This window comes from Eschrichtius robustus, chromosome 1 (genome assembly GCF_028021215.1).
Source record: "Eschrichtius robustus isolate mEscRob2 chromosome 1, mEscRob2.pri, whole genome shotgun sequence".
NCBI classification, from domain to species: Eukaryota; Metazoa; Chordata; class Mammalia; order Artiodactyla; family Eschrichtiidae; genus Eschrichtius; species Eschrichtius robustus.
In genome coordinates, this window is record NC_090824.1 from 61,184,218 (window position 1) to 61,210,122 (window position 25,905).

The window sequence follows — 25,905 nt, forward strand, 5'->3', positions numbered from 1 at the left end:
AGGGAGGTGTTCCTTGGGGAAAGCAGAGAATGACTGAGTAAATAGAAGGATGCCAGATAAAGGGAGGTTCTTCTAAATTAGGTAGAGGGTTTGGGCTCGATGCAGTTGTAAGCAGAGAGCTATTGCAATGTCTTCGGTAGGAAGTGATGATGAATAAGGAAAGCTCAGAGTACGGGTATTCCATCTCACCATCCAGCTCATGTTTGAATTTCCTCTATATTATCTCCACCAAAGGCCATCCATCCTGACTTGAACATGATCAGAAACAGAGGACCTGGATAAATCCAAAGGTAGCCACTTTCTCTTTGAAATCTTTCCAGTTGTTAGAATTTTTGTTTGTTTATTATTGAGCCTAACAACTTTCATCCACCAGTCTCAATTCAAACATCAGGATCATACAGGAATGATCTGGTTCTCTTCCATTTGACAGACAAATATTTGAATACAGTTGACTCCCCTGGGTGTTCTTTTCCCCCACATAAGCATCCCCAGTCCCTTCAACTCTACCTTACATGACATGGTTTTGAAATACTCTGTCATCCTGAGCGCTCTCTTCCAAACAGTCTCCAATTTGTCAGTGTCTCTTCTGGGGTTGGACACCCAGATCTGAACACAATATTTGAGGTGTGATGTGATCAGATCCACCAGGAGAAAGATGATCCTCTTTTATGGTAATCATCAATCAGTGCAAATTATGATTGCACATATCTTCCTATCACAAACCTAAATTATAACTTAAAACCGTGAAGTCTTGTCCACATTTGCTCTAAGTCATGCCATCCCATATCTGTGCTCTTAGTTTGTGGAACCAAGGAAAGAACCATACATACATTTATCCCAATTAAATTTCATCTGAGGTCTGACCAAGCAAATCTTACCAGTCACATTTTGGACATTACCTGCAAATCCAATCAGTAAATCTTCCATATTCTCAACCAAATTATCAGAAAATAAGCTGAATTGGACACAGCCCTATAACAGTCCACTAGGGACTTTCATGACTAATTGTCCTTTGCAAAACTAGTTATAAATCCACCTGGCAGTTCACCCGATTGTAGTCTTGTCTACAAAATTGTCATCAGGAGGCTTTCATAAATGGATTGCTGAAATCCAAAAGATAATAACAATAACTAATATTTATTAAGTTTTCTGGTATGCCAGGCTCTTCCCCATGATACTCGTGTGTTGACCCCCAGGTCTGACACTTTTCTTATGTTCGTTCTAGTAATTCTCAAAAAAGTAAATAAATAATAAGGTTGGTCTTCCATGGCTTGCCCGTAAGGAACCCATGCTGGCTCCAGGTGATTACTCCTTCCTTTTAAAAGGGTTCAAACACAATTATTTCAATGATTCATTTAATCATTCCAGAATTTTGTCCAAGATCAGTACACACATTACAGAAACCAAAACTCTTACTCTTAAAAGAAAAAATAAAACTCAGATTTGCAGTTGCCAGTCTCCAGGCTCCTAGCACCTCTCCCATGGCAGCAGCACCTCAAAGCCGCTGCTGACAGGGGCACAGCAGGCTTAAACCTATCTATCTGAGCCAACAGGATCAGATATCCAAGTTAACTCTTAAAATCTTTTACCAATCTCGGGCTTCAAGTTTCTTTTATCAATTCTTTTCTCTTCTTTCTAAACTAAGGATCATCCTCCTTGTCAGATTTAAGAGAAGCAAAGTACCATTTTATCAGCTTCCCTTTCTCTTTGTCATAGTTCTGTTTATTTAAAACCTCAACCTTTCTCCAAAAATAAATTAAGACCCCTCTGTCATCCGTTGTCATCACACTATTCATCCATAATGACAGGGTTATCCTTCCTTTTTTCTCTCTTTGCTCCAAAACTAACACCAAAAAATACTTTCTTATTCTTAGCATTATGCACAGGCCTCAACCCATTTTGGATCTTAGCTCTCCTGATATAATTGTTATAGCCACATGCCACTTTTATGTTTATCTATGGATATGTGTTTCTTCTTTCATCTTCTGTATACTTTTAAAACTCTGAATGCAATAGATCACTCAAAATTGTTTTGTGAAAATTTGCGGGGTTGGCGGGGGTGGGGGGGTTTGGGGTATCCCACATCTCTGAAACTTCCTTCTACTTAGAATCTCAGGACATGTGCTAGCTATATATTTTTTTACAGACTTTTTCCCTCCTAAAATGCTCAACAATCCTCTCATGGGTTCTTCTGTCAGTCATTTCTTCACAGAGTCGCTATTATCTAATTTCTCCTTTTGTTGGTCATGACTTAGACCAGAGACCTAATAACCTTTATCATACTAATGAGCTTCTAAGGATAGAAATGGTCAATAAAGTAACAACTGATTAAATTCTCTACTTTTTTTGCTGAATGAGACTGTCTGGCATGCATCTGAGCAGTGAAAGTCCTGCATTTCTCCTTTATCACACCTCTGTGCCACTTCTCTGAGTGATGTCAGGGGAGGTTTTCTTGCCCCCCCCCCAGTCCGGCCTGGCTTGCTGGAGTATACTGTTCCTCATTGCTGTGCCAGAGATGCTAGAGACTAACGTTATGGTCTCAAATGTCCAAACAGGGTAAAGCTCACGGGTAAGGACTGATCTTGACATGTTACCACAAATAAAAGAAATCCAAGGTGAAGATTTGGTGGGATGAGTCAGAAAACTTCCAGCACTATTTCCTCTGGCATTTCTGATGTGTCCCACAACTATAAACCATAAAGTCTTATCAGACATTCTCTTCTCCTCCTTTTGAAACACTTCTGGTTTCAGTTTAGAAATCCTCTTAATCTGTTCTCTAAGTCTCTCTCATCAAACCATTCCCCCTAGTTAAGTAAGGAACACTCCATCCATAGTCATTTTTTGCCACTGTGAGTCTTGTACTTAACCAGATACCTGTTAATTGTTGTTATAAAAGGGCAGTGCTGCAAAGCGGCAAAGAGTGAAGGATCCAGAATTAGACCACCTCAGTTCAAGTCCTGACTCTACAACTTAGCCATATGGTTGTACCTGGGCAAATTATTTATCTTCTTCATGACTCATTTTTTTTAACTATAAAATGAGAGTAATAATAGGGTTGTTATCAGGGAAAAAAAAAGATAACATATGTAAAATACTTAGCAAAGTGGCTGGAACATGGTAAGCACTCATGGTAATTCTAGTTACCTTAGGAAATGACTGTTTTTACCAAAAATAAATAATTTTGCATATTTCTTAATAATAGTTAATATCAGCCACAGCAAACCAAAAGAATGAACATTATGGGACTTTTTCAATGAGGGATTCAAATTCCTGACAGGCCATTGTGGTTAAATCACTGATCAGAAAATCCATTTCCTTCTTTGACACATTTAGTAGCTAATCATTTGCCCCTCTTTTTATTTCCAAAGTCCCAATGTTCAGGTAGGAGAATACATAAAAACACTACCTGTACCCACAAACCTAACACTCTTTCAAGATGCCATTGTTTTAAAAGATGCCTTCTAAGTTCTCCACACCTAGAAGGTGTCAGCCTAACACACAGGCTGCACCTGCAGTAGTTAGCAATGAGTGGGATTACTCAGCCTTGGCAGGCTTCACTTCATACCCCAAATGTGAGCTTTAGGAAGACAGCATGACTTCTGATGGAGTCATTCACCAATCACAGCATAATTCCCTTCCCCCGACAGCAGTGGTGTCACCTGTTACTTATGGATCTTCCTTATGATTTATTATTGCAGGAAGATCTGTATGCTAGTGTCATGCAAGATGAACCTAAGAAAGTAGGACTTGAGAAATGAATAAAAACCAGGAGGCAACTGTACTAATCCAGACATAAGGTCAACTGTAAAAAGAAGAAAAAAATTATAAGCAATAATATTTAGGAGGAATCTAGGCCTTGGAGGTTGATTATTTTGTGAGAGGCAAGAAAACAATAAGGTCATGGATAAATCTAAGGTTTCAGAGTTGGGATTTTGAGGCAAAACTTGAAGAACTGTTAATGGCTAGTTCACTTGGGCGAAGCACAGTAGTAGGATCATGGTCATTGGTGGGGAGAGGGAAACCCAGAAGGAGAGGGACTGACTAGAAAAGTTGTTTACCCAAGAAGGGGTATCCATCTAAATCTGTCAGAATAGACTGTTGGAGATAATATCAAGACAGTAAGCTGTGGTTCAGGAAAAAGTGGCTTTTTAAAAAATCCTAATAATAATATATCTATTTTTAAATAAACTCATTTATTCAAGTCAAAAAGTGACTCAAATTAAAGAAATGTACTAAGTAATATTAAGGCAATATACAAATATGGTAAAATTATGAAAATTATGCACAAATAAAGTGGAATAAAATTATAAATAAAAGAAAATTCTCACAGTAGGAAAAAACTCAGGGAGTAGGATAAACCTAAATGGGGCAAAGGCTACAAAGTTCAGTCCAGGTCCCTGGGCTACAGTTCCTGACTCTCTCAAGATGGTAACAGGAAGACTCTTGGTCAATTTCTGAAAGCCCTGAGGTTCCCTCACTCTTTAAAAATCTTTATTCTCTCCCCGGAGCTGCAATTAGGTTTGAGACTAAAATCTCTGAAAAAACAGAAGTCCCCTTTTCCCAAATGAGCAGCTTTCACATATAAGGCCCTTTTTTCAGGGTGAACCCTCGCACAGGCCTTGGCCCTTGCTGGGCCATATCTTCACACCTACACATCCTCAACTCTCATAACTCTGTGTCCAACATAAGTAGTGTTTTACCTTTAAAGACAGCTGCTTGGTTGTTTTTGAATCACCAATGGGTTGTTCACCTTCCAAAGGTTTACTTGATTCATCTGCTGACTGAACTTCCAAAGTTTCCTGAGGTTTAAATAATATGCTTTCTGCATCTGGGACTCCCCATTCCGATACGTCCTCCTGTTCAATCTGGAAAATATGTGATACAGCTTCAGGAAGCTTCTCAGGCACATTCTGTTGGGAAACGTAAATGTACAAATATGCTCTTTTTATTGGTCCTTCCAAAGTTTTAAGTTATGCAATGTTTTCTCTCTGACAACAAATGACTATGAAAATGCGTGACTGAAATTAAGCAGAGGTAATAAGTGAAGATTTAGAAAAAGAAACTCAAACTGACTTAAGAAAAACGTGAAGCGTGGCAAATTATTTTCGTTGGCCTTTGTCTCAGAAAATACTGCTACCCCATGTATTATGCAACAACTCTAAGGAAATAACAAGACTCCAATCTTACCCTGATTCTCACCCACACTCACACAGAATCAAGGCCCACTGAAATATATGACCTCTGCCCAACCTGAGGTTCTTTGGTCCTAAGCAATGAGATGCCTGCTAGCCAAATGCTCTTCCAGAAGCATGACTTCACTCCCTCAGAGAAGAGCTGACACAGAGGCCCCAAGAAGACCACCCAGACACCCCAGCTCTATGCCAAGCCCTAATGAAAAATTCTCACAAAATATCACTCCTACACCTGTTTTGTGTTTCTTAAAAACGTCTCATTGACTTAATGTGCGTCTCACCAAGCCTTTAAGAAAGTATCTTTACAGACATATTTTGGGTATTACCCAATTTTAAACCAAGATTATTTGGGATTATGAGCACTGCCTCAAATTAACAGATCAGAAAACCAGTCTGATTTACATAGAATCTGAATTTTATAGAATGACTTGAAAATGCAATTGTATCACTTTGCTCTCTGGCACACTCATTTGCTAATAAGTAAAATAAAGGGTAAAGATGGCATATAGTAGTTCCAAATACTATTTAAGTTTCTTTATTATGTAGGAAAGGATGGCTAAACCAAGAAATATACTTTTGTAAAACATAACTTTAATCTAGAGCTCGTGTTTTTATAAAGCTACTCAATGGTGCTGGGGAAAGAGTAAGAGCTCTTAATACAAATCCTGGATGTGTCTATCAATAGGTGTGTAATCTTGGTCAAGTTACTTAACCCTTTTTAGCCTCATTTTCCTCATTGGTAAAAAAGGGGTTAAAAAAAGTCCTTCCATAAAATGGCAGAATAGCTACACAAGGGTAACATGTGTTATGAGCCTTTATTGTCTACCTATGACAAGCTCATTCATTTTATGTTCCATAGCTTTCGGAACTGTTCATCACTCCCTTTCTTTTGACACTGTCTGCTCCTGGCTTCCTCAACACACTCTCCCAGGGTCTACCTGGGGGGACTGTATAGATGAAGATTCCACCCTTCAAAAGCTTGAGAGGGAAAGGGTAATCCTCCAGCTTCAACTGACCCTCTCAGGACTCTGCCAGCCTCGCCTACCCAGAAAGCCATTAGTGATCTTATCACTACCCTATGGCCTGCTCTATTTTAGCATATATCACACTATATTACATTCGTCTAAGTAATCATCACTATAATTGTCAACATATATGAGCATTATCTCATTTAATTTTAATCTTCACCACAACTCCATGAAGTGGAGGAACTCTTTGTAATCCCATTTTATGGATGAAGAAACTGAGGCTTAGCGAAGTTAAGTAACATGCCCAAGGTCATACTGAGACTAAGTAGCAGGACAGTGTTTGAACCTAAACAACCTGAATCCAAATTGTACTCTCTTACCCTTTTTTTCGCCCACACGATAGACTACTGGTTCTCAAAATGTGCTCCACAGACTCCTGGCAGTTTAGGCCCTTTCAGGGGATCTACAATGTCAGGACTATTTTCATAATAATATTAAGGCTTATTTTCCTTTTTCACTGTGTTGACATTTACATTGATGATGGAAAAGTACCGGGGAGTAAAACAGTGAGTCAATACTTTTCAAGTAATTAACACATGAGGTACAAAATCATGCAGGGGGTTAAAGGTCTGTTCAAGGAGCAAGGTAGATCAATTAATTTTAAAGTAATGATACACAATAAGTTCATTTATCTGGTTTCAGATTCTCCACTGCAACTAATCTTTAAGAAACTATCACTTGTGGAGTTTTGGTGTATTAACAAAGACGACCATCCATAACTATGTAAAAAACAGGTTATTAAAATGACTCCCTTCTAATCTGTATCAGACTAGACTTACTTAATATACTTCAACCAAAAGAACACATACAACAGATTGAATGCAAAAGCAGATATGAGTATCTAGCTCTCTATTAAACCAGATATTAAAGAGATTTGCAAAAAGTGTGAGACAATCCTACCCTTCTCACTGAATTGTTTTGTTTTGCACATTATTTTTTTCCTAAAAATATGTTTTATGTTAATGCGTAACAGGCTGGTTATTATTTTAAATGAATGAATAAATAATTTCTGTTTTTCTCAGTTTCAGTTTCTAGTATGGTAAATATTGATTGATTGAATCCACACAAACAAAAACTCCTTTGGGTCCTTAAAATATTTTTTAAGGGTTTAAAGCCATCCTGAGACCAAAAATTTTGAGTACTTCAAAACCTTCACATTTGAGAATTCCTTAAAAAAGAAATTGTGTCTCACCTGTCTTTTATACCTCAAGCACTTAGAACATTGTAGAACTTGTGCAATTATTTGTGAATGAATGAAAGGAAATTATATACATTTTTTCTCTACTATGTAATTAGTCTCTATTTAGAATATTTATTAAACAGTATTGTACTTTGTCTCTTCATATACTGGTCTACTCTATACAATGAGTTCCTCAAGTGCAAGAGCTGTATTTTCTATCTTTGTATCAACCATGTCTAAAACAATGCTCACCACATCATAGGAAAAGGAATGAATGAATTCCTTGATTTTTTTGATAAGTATGAGAGGAAATCATTCTCCATGATGATTCAAAAACAATTATATTTAAAATGGTGGGTACTTGGAAAGATATTGCATTAAGAATGTTCTTTTTTAAAAGAAAATAAATTACATCAAAGAACTACGAGCACTCTGGCCTGTGGCACTGAGATGCTCACAACTGAGGCTGCCATGCTCTATCGGTAGAGTGCTTGGTACCACTTAGAAAGAGCAGGCCCTCTCCAGATGGGTGCTTGTTGGCCAGTGCTGCACAGACAAATCTCAGTCCAGGAAGCATCTACAAGTCTAAGGGATAGGTACAATGAACAGATATACATCTAAAGAAGTGGGAAGCTTCCTCTTAAAAAGCCAGTGACCAGAAGAGGTCCAGTAATTGCTTGTAAATGTCAAAGCTGAGGGTATGGTTCCTACAGAATTACAAAGCAATTAATATTTTTGCTTAAATGTTTATTCTAAATAATCAAGATGATGCATAAGCTAGGTATCTGGTAATTGGCCTTTTTCATAGTTTCCTTCAAAATGGAATAATCTTTTCTTATACTTTATATGAATATTCAGTGAATGGTATTAAGTCAAGTTTATCCTACTAGTGAAGATTTCTATTTTTCTGAACCTAGCTGATCTTGTATTATCAGTTTACTATACCTATTAGAAACTTACAGTTCAGAGGTTTTGATATCTACCTGTAAATGGTGTCACCTAGAGGCAGCTACCCTAGATATCAGTTTTAAGCCCATAGCATATGTGGTAAGGCTTCAAAATTGATTTATCCACATATTGTGCCATATATCCTAGGTCTTGAGACAGATGATGAGAATACAGAGGAGAAAAATACATGATCTCAACCCAGAAGCATCTCAAACTCTAGTAGTCAACCATTTGTAGTAACTCTAACATTACAGGATCCATGATTTTTGGGAAAAGAAAAGAATCAATACATTTTCTAAACATGATATATTATCCTAAAACTGAATTGTGATCTGAATTTTTATGTGTGTGGAATCATATTTTCAGGAAATAAAGGAGCTTGTTATTTAATGATATCATTTTACAAATCCTTTGTAAAAGACGGATCATCGTGCCATCATTTGTTTGATATAAATGTGGATTTCTACACACAGGGAGGCACTTCGCATTCACAAGGAATATGTTCCAGATTGCTTTGAATCCCGTAAGTATTTTGCCAATGATGGATGAAAAGGAAGTTCTATTTCTGAAACAAACTTTTGTCACCAAGTGTCCATATTTCTCTACAAAACACGCCCCTTGTCAATGCTTTTCACAATTCTTCTAGGTAAATAAAGAATAAGGTGATGCTTTCTTAGAAGCTAATAATTTTTAATTAATTCTCCAGCTACCTTCTAGATCTAAATGTCTTTAGACCAGAAGAATTGTTAAAATCTTTTCCTTCCGAAATGAGTTTTGGGCCTTAGCTCCAAAGGTCTATGATAGGCAGCAATGGTGAGTCAAAATAGCCAAGACTCTCAACGTGGTATTAGATTAGATGTGCTTACAGTTAAACACGCCTCTAAAATAAGTCAGAGGAGATTTTTTTTAACTCTCTAGATAAACATTCAAGCAACAGAAGCAGACTATTACTTAAATATAGGCAAGGAGGATTTTTATTAAAGACTTTACCATTTGAGGTTCCTTAATACTTATCTGCAGTCCTTGCTCTGCTTGCACTTGCGGTGTTTTTTGCCAGTACACTTTTCCCATTAAAGAAATATCCTTGAAGGAGAAAAAGAAAATAATTAAAATAATGTCAATTTTAAAAATCACTGAGACATATTATTCAATGCAGTAAAATGCTAGTCAATATAATGCAGTAAATGAGAAATATAGAACAAAAGATACAATAAAAATATTTTGCCTATTGTTCCAATTTTAAGGCTTTTTAAATTACTGGGCTCTATAGATATATCATCAGATTTAATAAGACAATTAGGTAATATTAAATCAGATACTATAAAACACTGCTTTTAAATGGCTGCGCAAGAAAGATAAAATCAAAAGTAAAATTTAATCTAACCAAGAGCAAGAAGGAATATAAATATACTTTAAATGTTAATGGGGGGACTTCCCTGGTGGTCCAGTGGTTAAGACTCCGTGCTCCCAATGCAGGGGGCCCGGGTTTGATCTCTGGTCAGGAAACTAGATCCCACATGCGACAACTAAGAGCCTGCATGCCATAACTAAAGGAGTCCACATGCCACAACTAAAGATCCCACACGCCAAAACAAAGATCCCGCACGCAGCAAGAAACTGCATGCCGCAACTAGACCCAGCGCACCCAAATACATAAATATTTTTTAAAAACGTTAATGGGTAGAACTGTTAGTGTCATTTTTATCATTACTAATGCTAATTGCTATGATATATTCTCAAATCAGTTGAAGTGGTAAGAAGATAGTGCACTACAGTGTCTAACAATGAATAGGAATAAAGAGACCCAGCTTCTGCCCAAATTGTAAAGTCACAGACAGACAGCAACAGGCAAGTTATCTTGCTTCCCTTTTCCTCAGTTTTATCATTCTTAAAATGGATGCTCATGACTTTTTACGGTCCCTTTCTCCTCTAGCCTTTTAGTAATGTCAGCAGCAAAATATGAGCATTCCTTGTACTTTAAAATACTGCTTTTCTAATTTTGCTTAATTAAAAAGATTCAACTGAGGTTACTATCTTCTACTTCTGTTCACTTGTCAAAAATAACTATAAAACTAGACAAAATATAAGGACAACTCTTTTAGGGTTGGACAACAGGCAATGCAAGACTAAATGACTAAGAGAATGGAAACAAAAAAGGCTAAGAGCTAAATCACCCCAGATTTCTGCCTTATACAATTTCTAGACCACAACACAAGGAGAGAGAAATCACACAAAGCCCAGGTATCTCACTGAGTTAAAGAGACAGAAATTAGAGTAAGGAAAAGACAAAAAGGGTAGAATTTGTAGGGCACATTATGGGGAGGAGGGAGCTGCATAGAGAAAGAGCTCCAGAAATCTGCTTAGAATCCTTGAGTCTTTGGCTGAACACCAATCTGCTTGTACAATGGTGAAACCCATGAGGCCGGACAAAGAAAAACTGCTGGGGGAAAAAAAGCAATTACCAAAGAGCTGAAGCCACAATTCCCAGAGCTCACACAATGCTAGGAATCATTAGATCTCCCACCAGACATTCTTAATACATGGTATTGGGTTGGCCAAAAAGTTTGTTTGGGTTTTTCCATAAGATCTTATGGAAAGATCTTCATTACAAACCTCAGACGGATCGTACATTAGTCCTAGAGTAATAGTTTCTCTGGACATTGACAACACTTTAAAATAATACTTAAAAAGATCAAGCTGATCTTCAAGTAGCTTAACTGCCTAACAGAACAAACTCTGACCCTTTGTAAAGGAAGACAACAAAATCCAGTACTCTACAATGTAAAATTCACAATGTTCAGCACCTACTCAAAGCTGCTAGTCATGTGAAGAGGCATGAGTATGTAACACATAACCAGAAGAAAAAAACAGAAAGAGACCCAAAAATAGCAGAGACATTGGAATTAAGAGATAAGGATCTTGAAACTTCTAACATAAATATTATAAATTTCAAAGATGTAAACATAATGAGGAGCAAATGTAAGATAAAAAACAGAATCAAATGGAATATTCAGATAAAATGTCCACTATCTGAAATAAAAATTCCACTGAGTGGCATAAATATCAGAGAAAATACTGCAGAAGAAAAGATCAGTTAAAGACATAGCAATAGAAACCATACAAAATATATCACCTAGAGAAATAAAAATTGAAACAAAATTAACAAACAGTCAAACTGACATATATTTAATTTGAGTCACAGAAAGGAGGGTGTGAAGAGAGCAGAAAATATTTGTACGAAAAATAGCCAACATTTTTCTAAATTTGATGACAACTATAAACCCCTGGTGCAAAAAGCTCCATGAACCACAAGGATAAACACACAAAGAACACTGTGCCAAGCACATTATAATCAAAATGAAAAAAAAAAAAACAGTTATACAGGAAAAAATCTTAGAAGCATCCAGAGAAACAATAAGTACAAAGACATAAAGAATTACTGGCAACTAATTACCACAAATTAATACTGCAGGTTTATGTCAGAACAGTGCAAGACAGAAGACAATAAAGCAACATATTTAGAGTACGTGTACTGAAAAAAAACAACTGTCCACATAGAATACCATATCCAGCAAAAATATCTTTTAAAACTGAAGGTGAAATACTTCTGTAGCAAACAAAAGGTGAAAAATTTATTGTCATCAAACTTGCATTACAAAAAATGTTAAAGGAAATTCTTCAAGCAGAAGGAGTAAAACTTGAATGCACACAATGAAAATAAATGATAAAATGATTTTAAAAGTGGGTAAATAAAAAAGACTTTTTCCCTTTTTGAAGTTTTTTTAAATATAACAGACTGTTTAAATTAAAAATGATATATTTTGAGATTTATAACTTATATAGATATGAAATATACACAAATGAGATCACAATAACAGAAGAAGGGAAAAAGAAGTATACTACTATCAGTTTCTTATACAATATACAATTTACTGGGATAAGTTAAATATGCATATTGTAAACCCCATAGCACTCACTAAAACAATAAAACAAAAAGGTAAATAAGCTAACAGTATGAAGTAGCATGAAATGCTAAAAATTAATCAAAAGAAGGCAGGTAAAGAGGAAAAAGGGGGAAAAGAACAAATGCGACAAATAGAAAGCAAATAGCAAGATATAAATACAAACCCAACCATATCAATACTTGCATGTAAATTGTGCTAACCACTCCAATTAAAAGACAAAGGTTGTCACACTGCAGAAAAAACAAGATCCTACTATATGATTGCTATGGGAAACCTACTTTAAGTATAAAGACACAAATAGGTTAAAAGTAAAAGGATGAAGGAAAATATAACATGCAAACACTAGCATAAGAAAACTGGCATGGCTATATTAACATCAGACAAGGCAGACTTTAAAACGTGAAGTATTAGAAGGAAAAATCGGATCACTGCATAATAAAAAAAAAGAGTCAAGTCCCTCAGAAGACATATAGTATGCACTGATGACAAAGCTACAAAGAGCATAAAACAAAAACTAAAAGAACTGAAAACAGAAGCAGAAAAATTTGCTATTATAGTTAGATATTTCAAACAAAGACTATCTGGCTCGAGAGACTACACTTTTTACAAATATAATAACTAAACAGTTAATTTTAAATGTGAAAGCCTACAAAAAATTCTTCACCACCTTTTAGCTTTACAAATACATCATTAAAGTATAAAAACATGACAACAATGAACACCAAATTCAGGATATTGTTCACATCTGAGGTGGAAGAGAATTACTGGAAAGAGATACAAAGGGGGCCTCTACTTTACTTGTAATTTTCTATTTATTTAAACAATCTGAAGTGAATGTGGTAAAAAAAATAAATAAATTTTGAAAAATCTGAGTGAAGAGTATGTGTTCTACAATTGAAATATATCATGATTAAAAACAGAAATTTCTCGGGCTTCCCTGGTGGCGCAGTGGTTGAGAATCTGCCTGCCAATGCAGGGGACACGGGTTCAAGCCCTGGTCTGGGAAGATCCCACATGCTGCAGAGCAACTAGGCCCGTGAGCCACAACTACTGAGCCTGCGCATCTGGAGCCTGTGCTCCACAACAAGAGAGGCCGCGATAGTGAGAGGCCCGCGCACCGCAATGAAGAGTGGCCCCCTCTTGCCACAACTAGAGAAAGCCCTCACACAGAAATGAAGACCCAACACAGCCATAAATAAATAAATAAATAAATAAATAAATAAATAAAGGAGTTCCTTTAAAAAAAAAAAAAAGAAATTTCTCCACATATTAATGTAGGTAACATAAAAATGTCAAAAATGGATAAAAACATCTTAATAAAGAAACCTACAGCTTACATCACTTGTAAACATAAATGCAAAAATCCCCAATTAAAATATTTGCAAATCTAACTAATCAGCATATTTAGAAACAATGCATCTTGACAAAGGAACTTATTCCCCAAACTGGATGGATAATTCATTGCCAGTTTATGAGAGTAACAGATTAACATGGAAATTCATATGATCCTTTTAATAATTGCTGACAAAAATCATCAATAAAATTCAACCTATTTCTGAGTGAAAAGTAACTAGAAATATATTAATTAGACCATATATTTGGTGGAAAAAAGAAAATCAATTGAAAAACTATCAGACCAGTGTAGAGGTAAAAGGCATGCCTAACAAATTCAACAAATGAAATTTCATACCAGCAATAACCAGTTAAGATCCCATTCTCAAAATAAAAGTTAGCTATTAATATAAGCAATGAAATGAATGAATCTCAAAACCATTGTGTTGAGCACAAAAGGCCAGGTTTAAAGGGCATCAAAATGGCCAAAAATAGCCTCTCCAAACTACCCAATAAAATAAGTATGAAGACAAAAATATATGAAAATTTAAAGTATTTGTCTAATAAGTCCAATGTCCTTCTTCAACAACAGTTTCTATTAATTTTTTTCTGTGTGTGGGCCATATTTTCTTATTTATCTCTGTGCCTCATAATTTACTGTTGAAAGACTTATAGTAACCCAAGGAGCACTTGTTCATCAAAGACTAATGAATCTCAGTAAGAACAATGAGTTTTTTCTATTCCCATACTCTTCTGTCCAGCTCAGCTGTAGCCTTGAAAAAGAAAGATAACAATAAAATAAATATTTTAGTGACTAGGCCATATAAATGTGTAGTCTGATTGTTCTGAGTCAGTCTCAGCCTATCAGTAGTGATGCTATCACCTAGAAATGCTTGTGAGCACTCAACTGGGCTCATACTATTTGTGGCAAGCCCCCACAGACATTTCTCTGACTGGAGGCACCATTATGATTGCAAGGTATACCTCAGCAAAACCATCTGGGAACTTTGAAAAGACAGGCTTATTTATGAGTCCTGAAAGATACACAGCATACCTGGGGCCACACAGTGAGATCACAGGCAGATAGAGAGAGGGGGGGTAGGGGGAGAATGGACCTGGGGTTCTGCCTTTATTAGTATAAAGGGTGGGGTGCCCAGGGTTTTACAGGTTTACTCACTATTGATGAATTTAAAACATAAGGGTGGGAATCAAAGTGTTCAATCAAACAGTCAGTTATCTAGATCAACCAGAGATTTCCAAAAGGGGGAACTTCATGGGTGAGGTGGTCTGGCTCTTAATCTAGTTGTGTAGCTGGCAATGTGTTTAGTCAAGATGGATGTCTTTGAATTGGATGCCTCAGGAATCAAAAGTTTAATGTTAGGCAATTACATTAAAATCAAAAAAGCTAATTGTCAGGTGCTTGCACTACACTGAAGTGCATACCAAGGGCTGTGCACATGCTCAGAAAAGACCTAGAAGCCCTAAGTTTTCACATCTGACTGACTTTGAGGCTCTAGGCAAGTTGGAAGTGAGGGCTAGTGCAGAGTTCTAAACTGCCTACCTGGGCACTGAAGGTGTGTCCCAACACACAAAAGAGCCCCTTAGCAAAAACTAAAAGACATTGATTGGTTCCAGGCATTCAAGGAAATCTATATTCAGTCATCACCTGATCACTAAGCTTAGCAAGCAGAGACTTCAGTGGCCATACATGACTACAAATAAAGACTTTACAAAATTAGTTCAAGAAAGCCACTAAAATTTTTTAAATGATAACAATAAAAATAAGAACTACAACAGCAAAACAGCAACAACAACAAACCCTGGGGGTGGGGGGAGGAGGATCTTATTTTCACAATTATCACATTATATTATTTTAAATGGCCAATTTATAACAAAAAGTATGAGATATGCAAAGAACAAAGAAAGTATGGCTCAACACAGGAAACAAGACAATCAAAAGAACCATCCTTGGGGAAGCGCAGACATTGGACAAAGACTTTAAATCACCATGTCTAAACAACTGAAGGAAAGTATGACAATAATGTCTCATCAAACAGACAATATCAATAAAGAGATAGAAGTTATAAAAATGAACCAAATAGAAATTCTGAAAAGTTCATTAACTGAAATGAAAAATTCAATAGAGGTGCTCAGTAGAAATTTGAGCAGACCGAGAAAAAAAATTGGTGAACATGAAAATAGGTCAGTTGAGGTTATTCAGTCTGAGGAACAAAAAGAAAAAGAAAAAGTAATGAAGAAAACTGAACAGAGCCCTAGAGACCTGTGGGACACCATCAAGCAAAATGGGAGTTCCAAAAGAAGAGGGGAGGGCAGAAAGGATATTGGAAGAAATAATGGCAGAAATTTTCCCTGGTGAAATCATCTACATATCAAAGAAGCTAAACACACCATAACCAAACTGTCAAACTATTCAAAAACAAAGAGTGAATCTTGAAAGCAGCAAGAGAAAAGCAACTCATCACCTATAAGGAATCCTCAGTAAGATTAACAACTGATTTCTCATCAGAAACCATGGTGGTTAAAAGGCAGTGGGATGACATAGATAGAGTGCTAAAAGAAAAAAAATGTCAACCAAGAATTCTAAATTCAGGATAGTTCTAAAACTATCCTTCAAAAATGAAGGAGGAATGAAAATATTCCCAAATAAACAAAACTAAGAGAGTTTGTCACTAATATAATTGCCCTACAAGAAACACTAAAGTGAGTCTTCAGGCTGAAATGAAAAGACACTAGACAATAACTCAAATACACATGAAAAATAAAGAGCACTGGTAAAAGTAAATAGGTAAATATATAAGACAATACAAATAAAATTTTTGTTTGTAACTTTTCTCTCCTATCTGATTTAAAAGAAAAATGAATAAAGCAATAATTATAAATATGTATTGATGGACACATATTGCATTAAAAATGTAATTTACATGACAAGAGCATCACAAAGAGTAGGGAACAGAGTTATACAGGAGCAAATTTTTTATATTATTGAAATTAAGTTGTATACATATGAACCAGATTATTATGTTAGGATGTTAATTATAATTTCAAAGGTAACCATTAAGAAAATAAGTTAAAAATATAAAGTAAAATAAATAGGGGATAAAAACAGTACAAAAAGAAACCTAGAGCTTTTCATACTTTTCATTAGTTCAACATTTTAGAAAACCACACCATGGGTACTGAAGAAGATTACACTACAGTGAAATAGAGATTCCATAGTGAAAACTTGCTAGAACCAGGAAGTGAGACTCAGAGATTGGCAAGTCAACCTACTCAATAGATAGGGCTCTGGAAAACAGTGCAGGGTAAAAGAAGCCCACAAACGCATTCAGTTCATAAACTTCTAGACTTTTTTTTTAAGGTCATATAATTTTAATGATTTTTTAAAATTTTTTTATTTTATATTAGAATAAACTTCTAGATTTAAAGAACATATTCATTTCATGAATAAAGAGAAAAAGGCAACTTAAGGCCTATGGAAAACCATTGCAGGATAAGGGAAAAGAGACAACACTTTGAAATACCAAAGGAATAAATTTTTTTTAATTGTGTGATGTGCTCACAAGATGCAAGAAGATATGATTTCTGCCAAAAAATATAGAAATCCATGCAGAGTAAAGATAATGAGTTGAAAACTTCAAGATAAAAATGAAACAAACTGAATCAACTAAGAAGGTTTGAACAAAAATAAAATGCAATAATAGTATTAAAATATTTAAATACATATTAAAAAGCAGATTTTAAAATATGTTAATGAAGAAAATTAAATCAGATGGTAGAGGACAAATTATAAGGTCTTCCAAAATATAGAGGAAAATGACCAAAGAGCGATGGGGGGGATGGAGGTGGAAGCAATGGGAAGATAGTAATAAAATCAGAGAAAATGAAGAGACAATGTGAGGATAATTGATGTTTTTTTAATACAAAAGTAAATTAAATAAAAGCAAAAGTGAGTAGCTGGATACAAAATGATTTAACTGATTTTTTTAAAGGTGTAGGTAAGTTAAAAGGGTTTGCGTTGTCATGTTCCAGGAAAAAAAAAATCAGTGAAAATAAAAGCACACCTAAACATATGCTATAAAATATTTAATTAGAAATGTAGCAGATGTGTAAGTTTGTGCCCAGAAAAAGATATTCTGACAGATTCTGGAAGCAAATGCTGACCTGTCGGCAGAGCTCCCAATGGTCAATTTGGGCAGGAAATGCAGAGAGGGTTTCAGGCAGACAACAGTGGGAAGGTTGGATGATTAGGAAAACAGTGGAATCTGTCTCAGACACTGGTGCCTGGTCCTTAGAAGCTTCTACAGACAGAAGCTAAAGGAACACTTTTCACAGGTGACTCCATGAAGCTAAGAGACACACAAAGAACTCCTTGACAATGAGCCTACACAAGAGAGAACAGGGGCATCCTCTCCTTTTGGCTCAGAACTCTGCATGTCTCCTCTGCAGTGGGGATCACAGATATACGCAGCTCAGAAAACCCACCATACATGAAATAACCTTCTAGAAAAATTATTTGCAGATGCAATTAAGTGCTCCAAAATAAAAAGTTAAAGTATAAAAATAGATGAGTAAAAGTGGTATGCAATGAAACTATTTAAACATAAATAATAGTCTAAATAAGTTTTAAATGGCTAACAAAACTGAGTGTAAATGTCAAGAATTATATTTTAAAATACAAGCAAACTATTAAAACCGACCTAAGAAAAAGCAGAAAATTTGATCAGACCTATAGCAAGAGATTGAATCAGTAATCAAAAACTTTCCAACAGGGCTTCCCTGGTGGCGCAGTGGTTGGGAGTCTGCCTGCCAATGCAGGGGACACGGGTTCGAGCCCTGGTCTGGGAAGATCCCACATGCCGCGGAGCGACTGGGCCCGTGAGCCACAATTGCTGAGCCTGCGCGTCTGGAGCCTGTGCTCCGCAACAAGAGAGGCCGCGATAGTGAGAGGCCCGCGCACCGCGATGAAGAGTGGCCCCCGCTTGCCACAACTAGAGAAGGCCCTCGCACAGAAACGAAGACCCAACACAGCCATAAATAAATAAACAAATAAATAAATAAAATTTAAAAAAAAAAAAAAAAAAAACCTTCCAACAATTTAAAGTCCAGGACCAGATGGTTTCACTGGTGAATTCTACCAAACAATCTTTCTCAAACTTTTCAAAAAATAGAAGAAGAGGAAACACTTCCTGACTCATTCTGTGAGGCCAGCATAACTCTGATACCAAAGCCAGATAGAGACATTACAAGAAAAGAAAACTATAGACAATTTTTGTTACGAATATAGATGCAAAAATCCTCAACAAATTACTGGCAAACTGAACCAGCAGCAAATTTTAATGATTATAAGACATGACCAAGTGGGGTATATCCCACGTGTGCAAGAATGGGTCAACATACAAAAAGCAATCAATGTAATACACCGCATTAATAGAATGAAGGGGAAAAAAAAACCCATGATCACCTCAATTGTTACAGAAAAAGGATTTGACAAAATCCAAAACCCGTCTGTGGTTAAAACAAAAACAAAAACAAAAAACACTAAAAATACTGGGAATAGAATGGAACTTCCTCAACTTGACAAAGGATATTTATGAAAAACCAAGAGCTAACATTATACTCAATGGTAAAAGACTGAAAGTTTTCTCCCTAATATCGGGAACAATGATGCCCAATTTCACCACTTCTATTCAACATAGTACTGGAAACTCTAGTTGAAGGAATTAGGCAAGAAAAAGAAATAAAAGGCATCCAAGTTACACAAGAAGAAGTAAAATTATCTTTATTCACAGATGATATGATCTTATATGTAGAAAACCGTAAATAATACCAAAAAACTATTAGAGCTAATAAATAAATTCACTAAAGTTGCAGGTACAATATAAAAATATTTTAAAGTATTAAATTTCTATATACTAACAATGAACAATCTAAAAATGAAATTAAGAAAACTTTCCATTTACAATAGCATCAATGAGAATAAAATACTTAGGAATAAATTTAACCAAGTAGACACAAGACTTCTATAAAACATTGCTGAAAGAAATTAAAGAAGACCTAAATAAAAGAAAAGACATCACAGGTTCATGGATGGGAAGACTTAATATTGTTAAGATGGCAAGATTCCCCATAGCAATCTACAGATTCAATGCAATCCATATCAAAATCCTAAAGGCCTTTTTTTGCAGAAATAGAAAAGCTGATCCAAAAATTCAAATTGAATTGAAAAGGACCCTGAATTGGCAAAACAATTTTGAAAAAGAAAAAGTTGGTGCACTCACACTTCCCCATTTCAAAACTTACTATCAAGCTACAGTAATTAAAAACTGTGATGCTAGCATAAGGACAGACATCTAAATCAATGGAATAGAACTGAAAGTCCTGAAATAATCTCATCCAACTGTTAATGTTTACAAGGGTCCCAAGATCATTCAAAGGGGTATAAATCATCTCTTCAAATAGAGCCAGGACAACTGGATATCAACATGGCCCCCCATCTCACATGTTATACAAAAATTAACTCAAAATAGATCAAACACCTAAGCGTAAGAACTATAAAATTATTAGAAGAAAATGTAAGGGTAAATCTTCATGACCTTGGATTTAGTAATAGATTCTCAGAAATGACACCAAAAGCATAAGAAAAAAAAATTTGGACTTCATCAAAATTTAAAATTTTCGTGCATCAAAAAGTGAAAAGACAACCTATAGAATGGGAGAACAACCTATTTACAAATCATTTATCTGATAAGGGTATGTATCCAGAATATAAAAAGAACTCTTAGAACTCAACAAAAACAAAAAAAAAATCCCAATTAAAAAATGGGCAAACGATCCCAGCTTTGAAGTTAATAATACTCTGGCAATAACACTAGTAATTTTGAAGTTGGGGAAAAGCAAAAGGAGGGAATCAAAGGAGCTGTCCTGATTATTTAGCTTAAGAATTTCCCTCCTTCCCTCTTCCTACCTGTTGTAACTCTCCTGACCACCCCACTCTCTCTGACCTTAATCCTAATACTAATCATTCTTTAGTGTCAATGACTTCAGCATTTCTCATACAAGTATGCTTTTCCTCTCAGAATCACTTGTTCATCATTAATATTATAATATTACTATGCAACAGAAAACCGTCTAGTGTTCTTTCCTTTGGCACAATCTTGACACTAATATACAATAAAAATATTCCGGGAGTTGAAGCACTAATTCTCTGCTTTAGAAAACCCTGTGATTTATTTAGTAAAAGTGAGAAGGAAATCACAGGAGAGAAAATAGCCAATAAATTTTCATTTTTATGCAGTCAAAAAAAAAATGTGCAAAGGACTTGAATAGACATTCCTCCAAAGAAGATATACAAATAGCCAACAAGCATATGAAAAGATATTCGTTAGGGAAACACAAATCAAAATCACAATGAAATACAGGGACTTCCCTGGCAGGCCAGTGGTTAAGATTCTGCAGGGTGCGGGTTTGATCCCTGGTTGGGGGACTAAGATCTTGCATGCCATGCAGTGCAGCCAAAAAAAAAAAAAAAATCACAATGAAATAGCACTTCACCCCAGATAGGATGCTATAATAGGAAAAAATACAGACAATAACAAAAGCTGGTGAGGATGTGGAGAAATTAGAACTTTATACATTGCTGGTGGGAACGTAAAGGGTGCAGCCACAATAAAAAAGTTTGGTGGTTACTCAAAAACTTAAACATAGAATTACCATATGATCCAGCATTTCCACTTTTAGAAAATGCCCAAAAGAATTGAAAGCAGGTATTCAAACAGACATTTGTACATCAGTGTTCTTAGTAACACTATTCACAATTGCCAAAGGGTGGAAATAACCTGAATGCCTATCAACTGACAATGGAATATTATTCAGCAAAAAAAAAAAAAGAAGTGAAGTACTAATACATGCTAAAACATAAATGAACCTCAAAATTATTATGTTAATTGAGACACCAGACACAAAAGGTCATATATCGCATGATTCCATTTATATGAAACATCCAGAAGAGGTAAATCCCTTGAGACAGAAAACAACTTGTGGTTGCCAGGGGCTGGAGGGGGGCAGTAGATGGAGAGTGACTTCTTAATGCATGTGGGATATCCTTTGGGGATGATGAAATCGTTTTGGAACCAGATGGAGGTGATAGTTGCTCAACATCGTGAATGTACTAGATGCCACTGAATTGTGAACTTTAAGATGGTTAATTTTATGTTATGTGAATTTCACCTCAATGTGAAAAAAAAGTGATTGGGTTTGATGAGCACCTGAAAATATTCCCTGCTCCTTCAACACTTCCTTATATAGCAATAAAATTTATACTTGATAATTCTAAGACATTGTCCAATAACAAAAGAACTTATTTTGCTTGTCTGTATTATAGTAAATTTATAGAAATAAAATTCACATCTGACATTTTTAAAAGACATGTAATGTAAAAAATAATGATTTATTGATAAAAATTTAGCTAGTGTTAGATCGAAATTTTAACATAAATGTAGTAACATACATGAATGTGGAGGTAACAGGTAAGAGTTACTACCATGGTAGTCTCAAGTGAGAATCACATAGGAAGGCACTGTGATAAGATGACTGAGTACACATGCTTTGTAGTCAAACTGCTTCAATTCAAATCTTAACTCAGTCACTTTAGGGCAGACTTGAACAAGTTACTTAATCTCTCTGGGCCTTGGTTTCGTAAAATGGAGATAATAATAGTACATATCTCTTATGTTTACTGTGAGGAATAAATAATACATGAAAACAAAAAATCTTATATGTAGTAATAGCTATTACTGTTCACATTGAAATAAAAAACAAAATAAGGATGCCTATTGTCACCATCATCATTTGTTATTATACTGGAAATTCTAGATATGAAATAAATAAAACATAAGATTATAAGAAATGATTTAACCAAATTACTGTGATTTAAAGAGGCTATGACTATATGCCTAGAAACCCCAAAAGAATCTATTGCAAAAGTATTATAAATAGTGTTATTTAGGCATAAAATCAATTCACAAAAACCAAATTTAGAAAACGAGAAAAGGAACAAAAGTCACAAAAAGCAACAAAAAATATAAACTACCAAAACAGAGCCTTAACAAATGTGAAGAAAACTAAAAAACTTTACTGAGATATAAAAACCGCCTTGAATCAGAAATCTTGGATTTAGGACTAAGAATAAAAGCAAAGATAATTCTTTAAAGAAACACAATTAGTATTTTGCCTAACATGTATTAATTCTATTTTGTCTCCCCAACTGAGTCAGAAACTATAACAAGTAGCATTGTTCGGCATCTTTCACAGGGTCTGGCACAGTGTTGAACAAATGTTTTAAAACTTGAAAATGTATAAAGCCATGAGCAGTCCAGCTTCACAATCCTAGATACATTTTTCATGTGCTTCTCAGGGCAGTTTCAACCTGTGGTGTCTAACTTAGAATCCAAAATGTCAGAGCTGGAAGGAACTTGAAAGATTAGTAAAGTCTGAAGGAAGCCCCAATTTCACAGACATTGAAACCAGAGCTTTAAGCCCCAAAGCGTGCTGGGTAGTATTCAAAACAAACAGAGTCTGTGGTCTTTCCCCTAAACTGCTTCAAGCAGACGGACCAGCAACAGAAGCAGCAGTGTTCCGCTGGCCTGTTAGGCAGGGCCAGTAGTTTTTCAATCATCTTTTAAAAGTGATGGGGAGACCAACTTCCCCCCACTCTTCCTCAAGCAATCCAGTTCTCCCCAAATGACGCTTGCTGCTAAATAGAGGCCAAAGTGTATTTCTACCACATACTCTTTTATGGTTTCATCAGCACTTATTCAAGGTGCACTGCCTTTAACTCACTATGAAGTTCAAGTTTCAGAAAGAAGGAAAGAAAAGACATTTTTATGGCCCTAAGCAAATACTTGTCCACACAGGTTATTTTCTTGAGAAACTGCCCTGATTTGCATTGACTTTCTCTTGCTTCCCGCAGGCAAAACCCTGCCGGCATTGGCCTGTAGAATCCTGCTTACAGGCACAAGAATGTGTCAGAGCTGCTTTGCATTCATTCTTAACCACATTTGACTTTTTTTTTTAATTAAACATTTTATATGATTGTTCTGGATGGCTGACCCCTGTATTCAGTAAACTGTCTGTTCTAAAAAATATGATTTAAAAAAAATGAACCAGAGTGGCAGCCATATAAATGTAAACATCAAAATTTCTACAGACACTATCTATAACTAAATATGTATGGTAGCTTTTCCACAAAGTCCTAACAGAATAATGTCCATTACTTAAGCCTGTTCAAAAAAATATATTTCCAGAATACAGTGTTTCAAATGGATTTTCACTTCTTATATCACATTTCTGATAGGTGCTATATACTATAAAATTATATAGTACTTTTAGAAAAAAATTATTGGAGTATTCATAAAAGGCTTGTTTAATCCAGGTCATCTAAAACAGAGGCAATCAATAAAATATCTTCAGAATATGATAAAGCCTACAGTCAAGTAACACACTATCCTTTATTCCCTGACATTCTTACTAGGGAAGACAACACAAAATTTGGGCTTTTCCTTTCAGAAGCCTAAAAATAAATTTTAGTTAATATGCCTGCTTCTAGCTTATAGTATCTGCTGTATCAGATATGACATTCCTTTGAATTAAGCACCAGCTATTTAGTGAGTTATAGCCAGCTATGTGACAGCTCTATGCTACAGAGCATCAAGGCTAGGAATCCCTGAGAAATATGAAGCAAGATGTTTTTCTTCAAGAAGTTTACAATCTAGAGACTTTCCTGGTGGCGCAGTGGTTAAGAATCCGCCTGCCAATGCAGGGGCCATGGCTTCGAGCCCTGGTCCAGGAAGATCCCACATACCACAGAGCAACTAAGCCCGTGCGCCACAGTTGCTGAGCCTGCTCTCTAGAGCCCGCAAGCCACAACTACTGAGCCCACGAGCCACAACTACTGAGCCCACAAGCCACAACTACTGAGCCCGCATGCCACAACTACTGAAGCCCGTGCACCTAGAGCCTGTGCTCTGCAACAAAGAGAAGCCACCGCAATGAGAAGCCCGCGCACCACAACTGAAGAGTAGCCCCTGCTCCCCGCAACTAGAGAAAGCCCACATGCAGCAGTGAAGACACAACCCAGGCAAAAGTTAATTAATTAATTTTTTTTTTAAAGCTTACAATCTAGTTAGAGAGCTGAAAATAACAGACTAGAAACAATGTTTTTTAAAATGCAAAGCAATGTATTCAATCAAGCATAATTATTATGCACAGGCTCCAAGTTCAATAGGGATTCAGTTTATATAGAGAGATGAGGATAAGTGTATAAATACAAGAAAATGCACCAGTTCCAATTATGCCATTGGGAAATAAAATTGGGGAAGAGCTGGGTTCTTGGGTTGGAAGGGCAGAGGAAGAGGGAAGGGAGAATGGCGGTTCTCATTTCATGTCTTAATATAAGACCACCTGAAAATATGTGCTTGTGTCAATTTGCTTTGAAAGTTCCTATATCCCTCTTTTGTTTACTTAGTCAACAGGAATCTATAATACTGGAACTTTCAAGACACAAACTGAAGAAGGATGAAAACATATTTGTTATGGTTTCTTTCAGTTTTCACTGTTCTAAGTCAAATAATAAGTTCAATTAATTTTCTTAAATGTTTTCTATTGTAAAATCATTCAAAATTTTTTAACTAAAATAAAACTCAACAAGTTACTACACAGCTAACCTATCTCTAATATTCAGCAAAAACATTCGTAGTACCATTTGCAGATCTTATTACAAAAAGGCTCTGATAACCAGTGTCCCAGATGGCCCCCAATGATTTCCATCTGGTGATAATCATGCCATTCAGTAGTCCCCTACTCAGTGAATACGGCAGACCTGTGTCATTAGTAAGCTAGAGCGGAAATGACAGTGTGTAGCTTTATCATAAAATATACTGCAGCTCCAACCTTGCTCTCTCTTAGAACACTAGCTCTAGGGGAAGCCAGCTGCCATGTCATGAGGACACTCAAGCAATCCTATCAAGAGGTCTACATGGTAAGGAATTGAGATCTCCTGGCAACAACCAGCACCAAACAGCTAGTCTTGTGATTGAGGTATCCTGAAAGTGGATCCTCCAGACCCAATCAAGTCTTCAAATAATGGCAGCCACCAACAAGATCTTGACCACAATCCCATGACCTTGAGCCAGAATCATCCAGCTAAGCTGCACCTGAAGTCCTGACCCACAGAAACTATGTGA

At 35.9% G+C, this 25,905-nt stretch overlaps 1 protein-coding gene across 1 annotated transcript in view; it reads right to left on the reverse strand.

The window, feature by feature from the left end:
• TTC6 (tetratricopeptide repeat domain 6) overlaps positions 1–25,905 on the reverse strand; it is a 205,300-nt gene that overhangs the window by 133,028 nt on the left and 46,367 nt on the right. Inside the window, exons 2-3 of the mRNA XM_068532443.1 lie at positions 9,339–9,431; positions 4,701–4,910 (exon numbers count right to left, since the gene is read on the reverse strand). Of these exons, the coding sequence (XP_068388544.1) occupies positions 4,701–4,910; positions 9,339–9,431 (303 nt within the window). The remainder of the gene's footprint in view (positions 1–4,700; positions 4,911–9,338; positions 9,432–25,905) is intronic.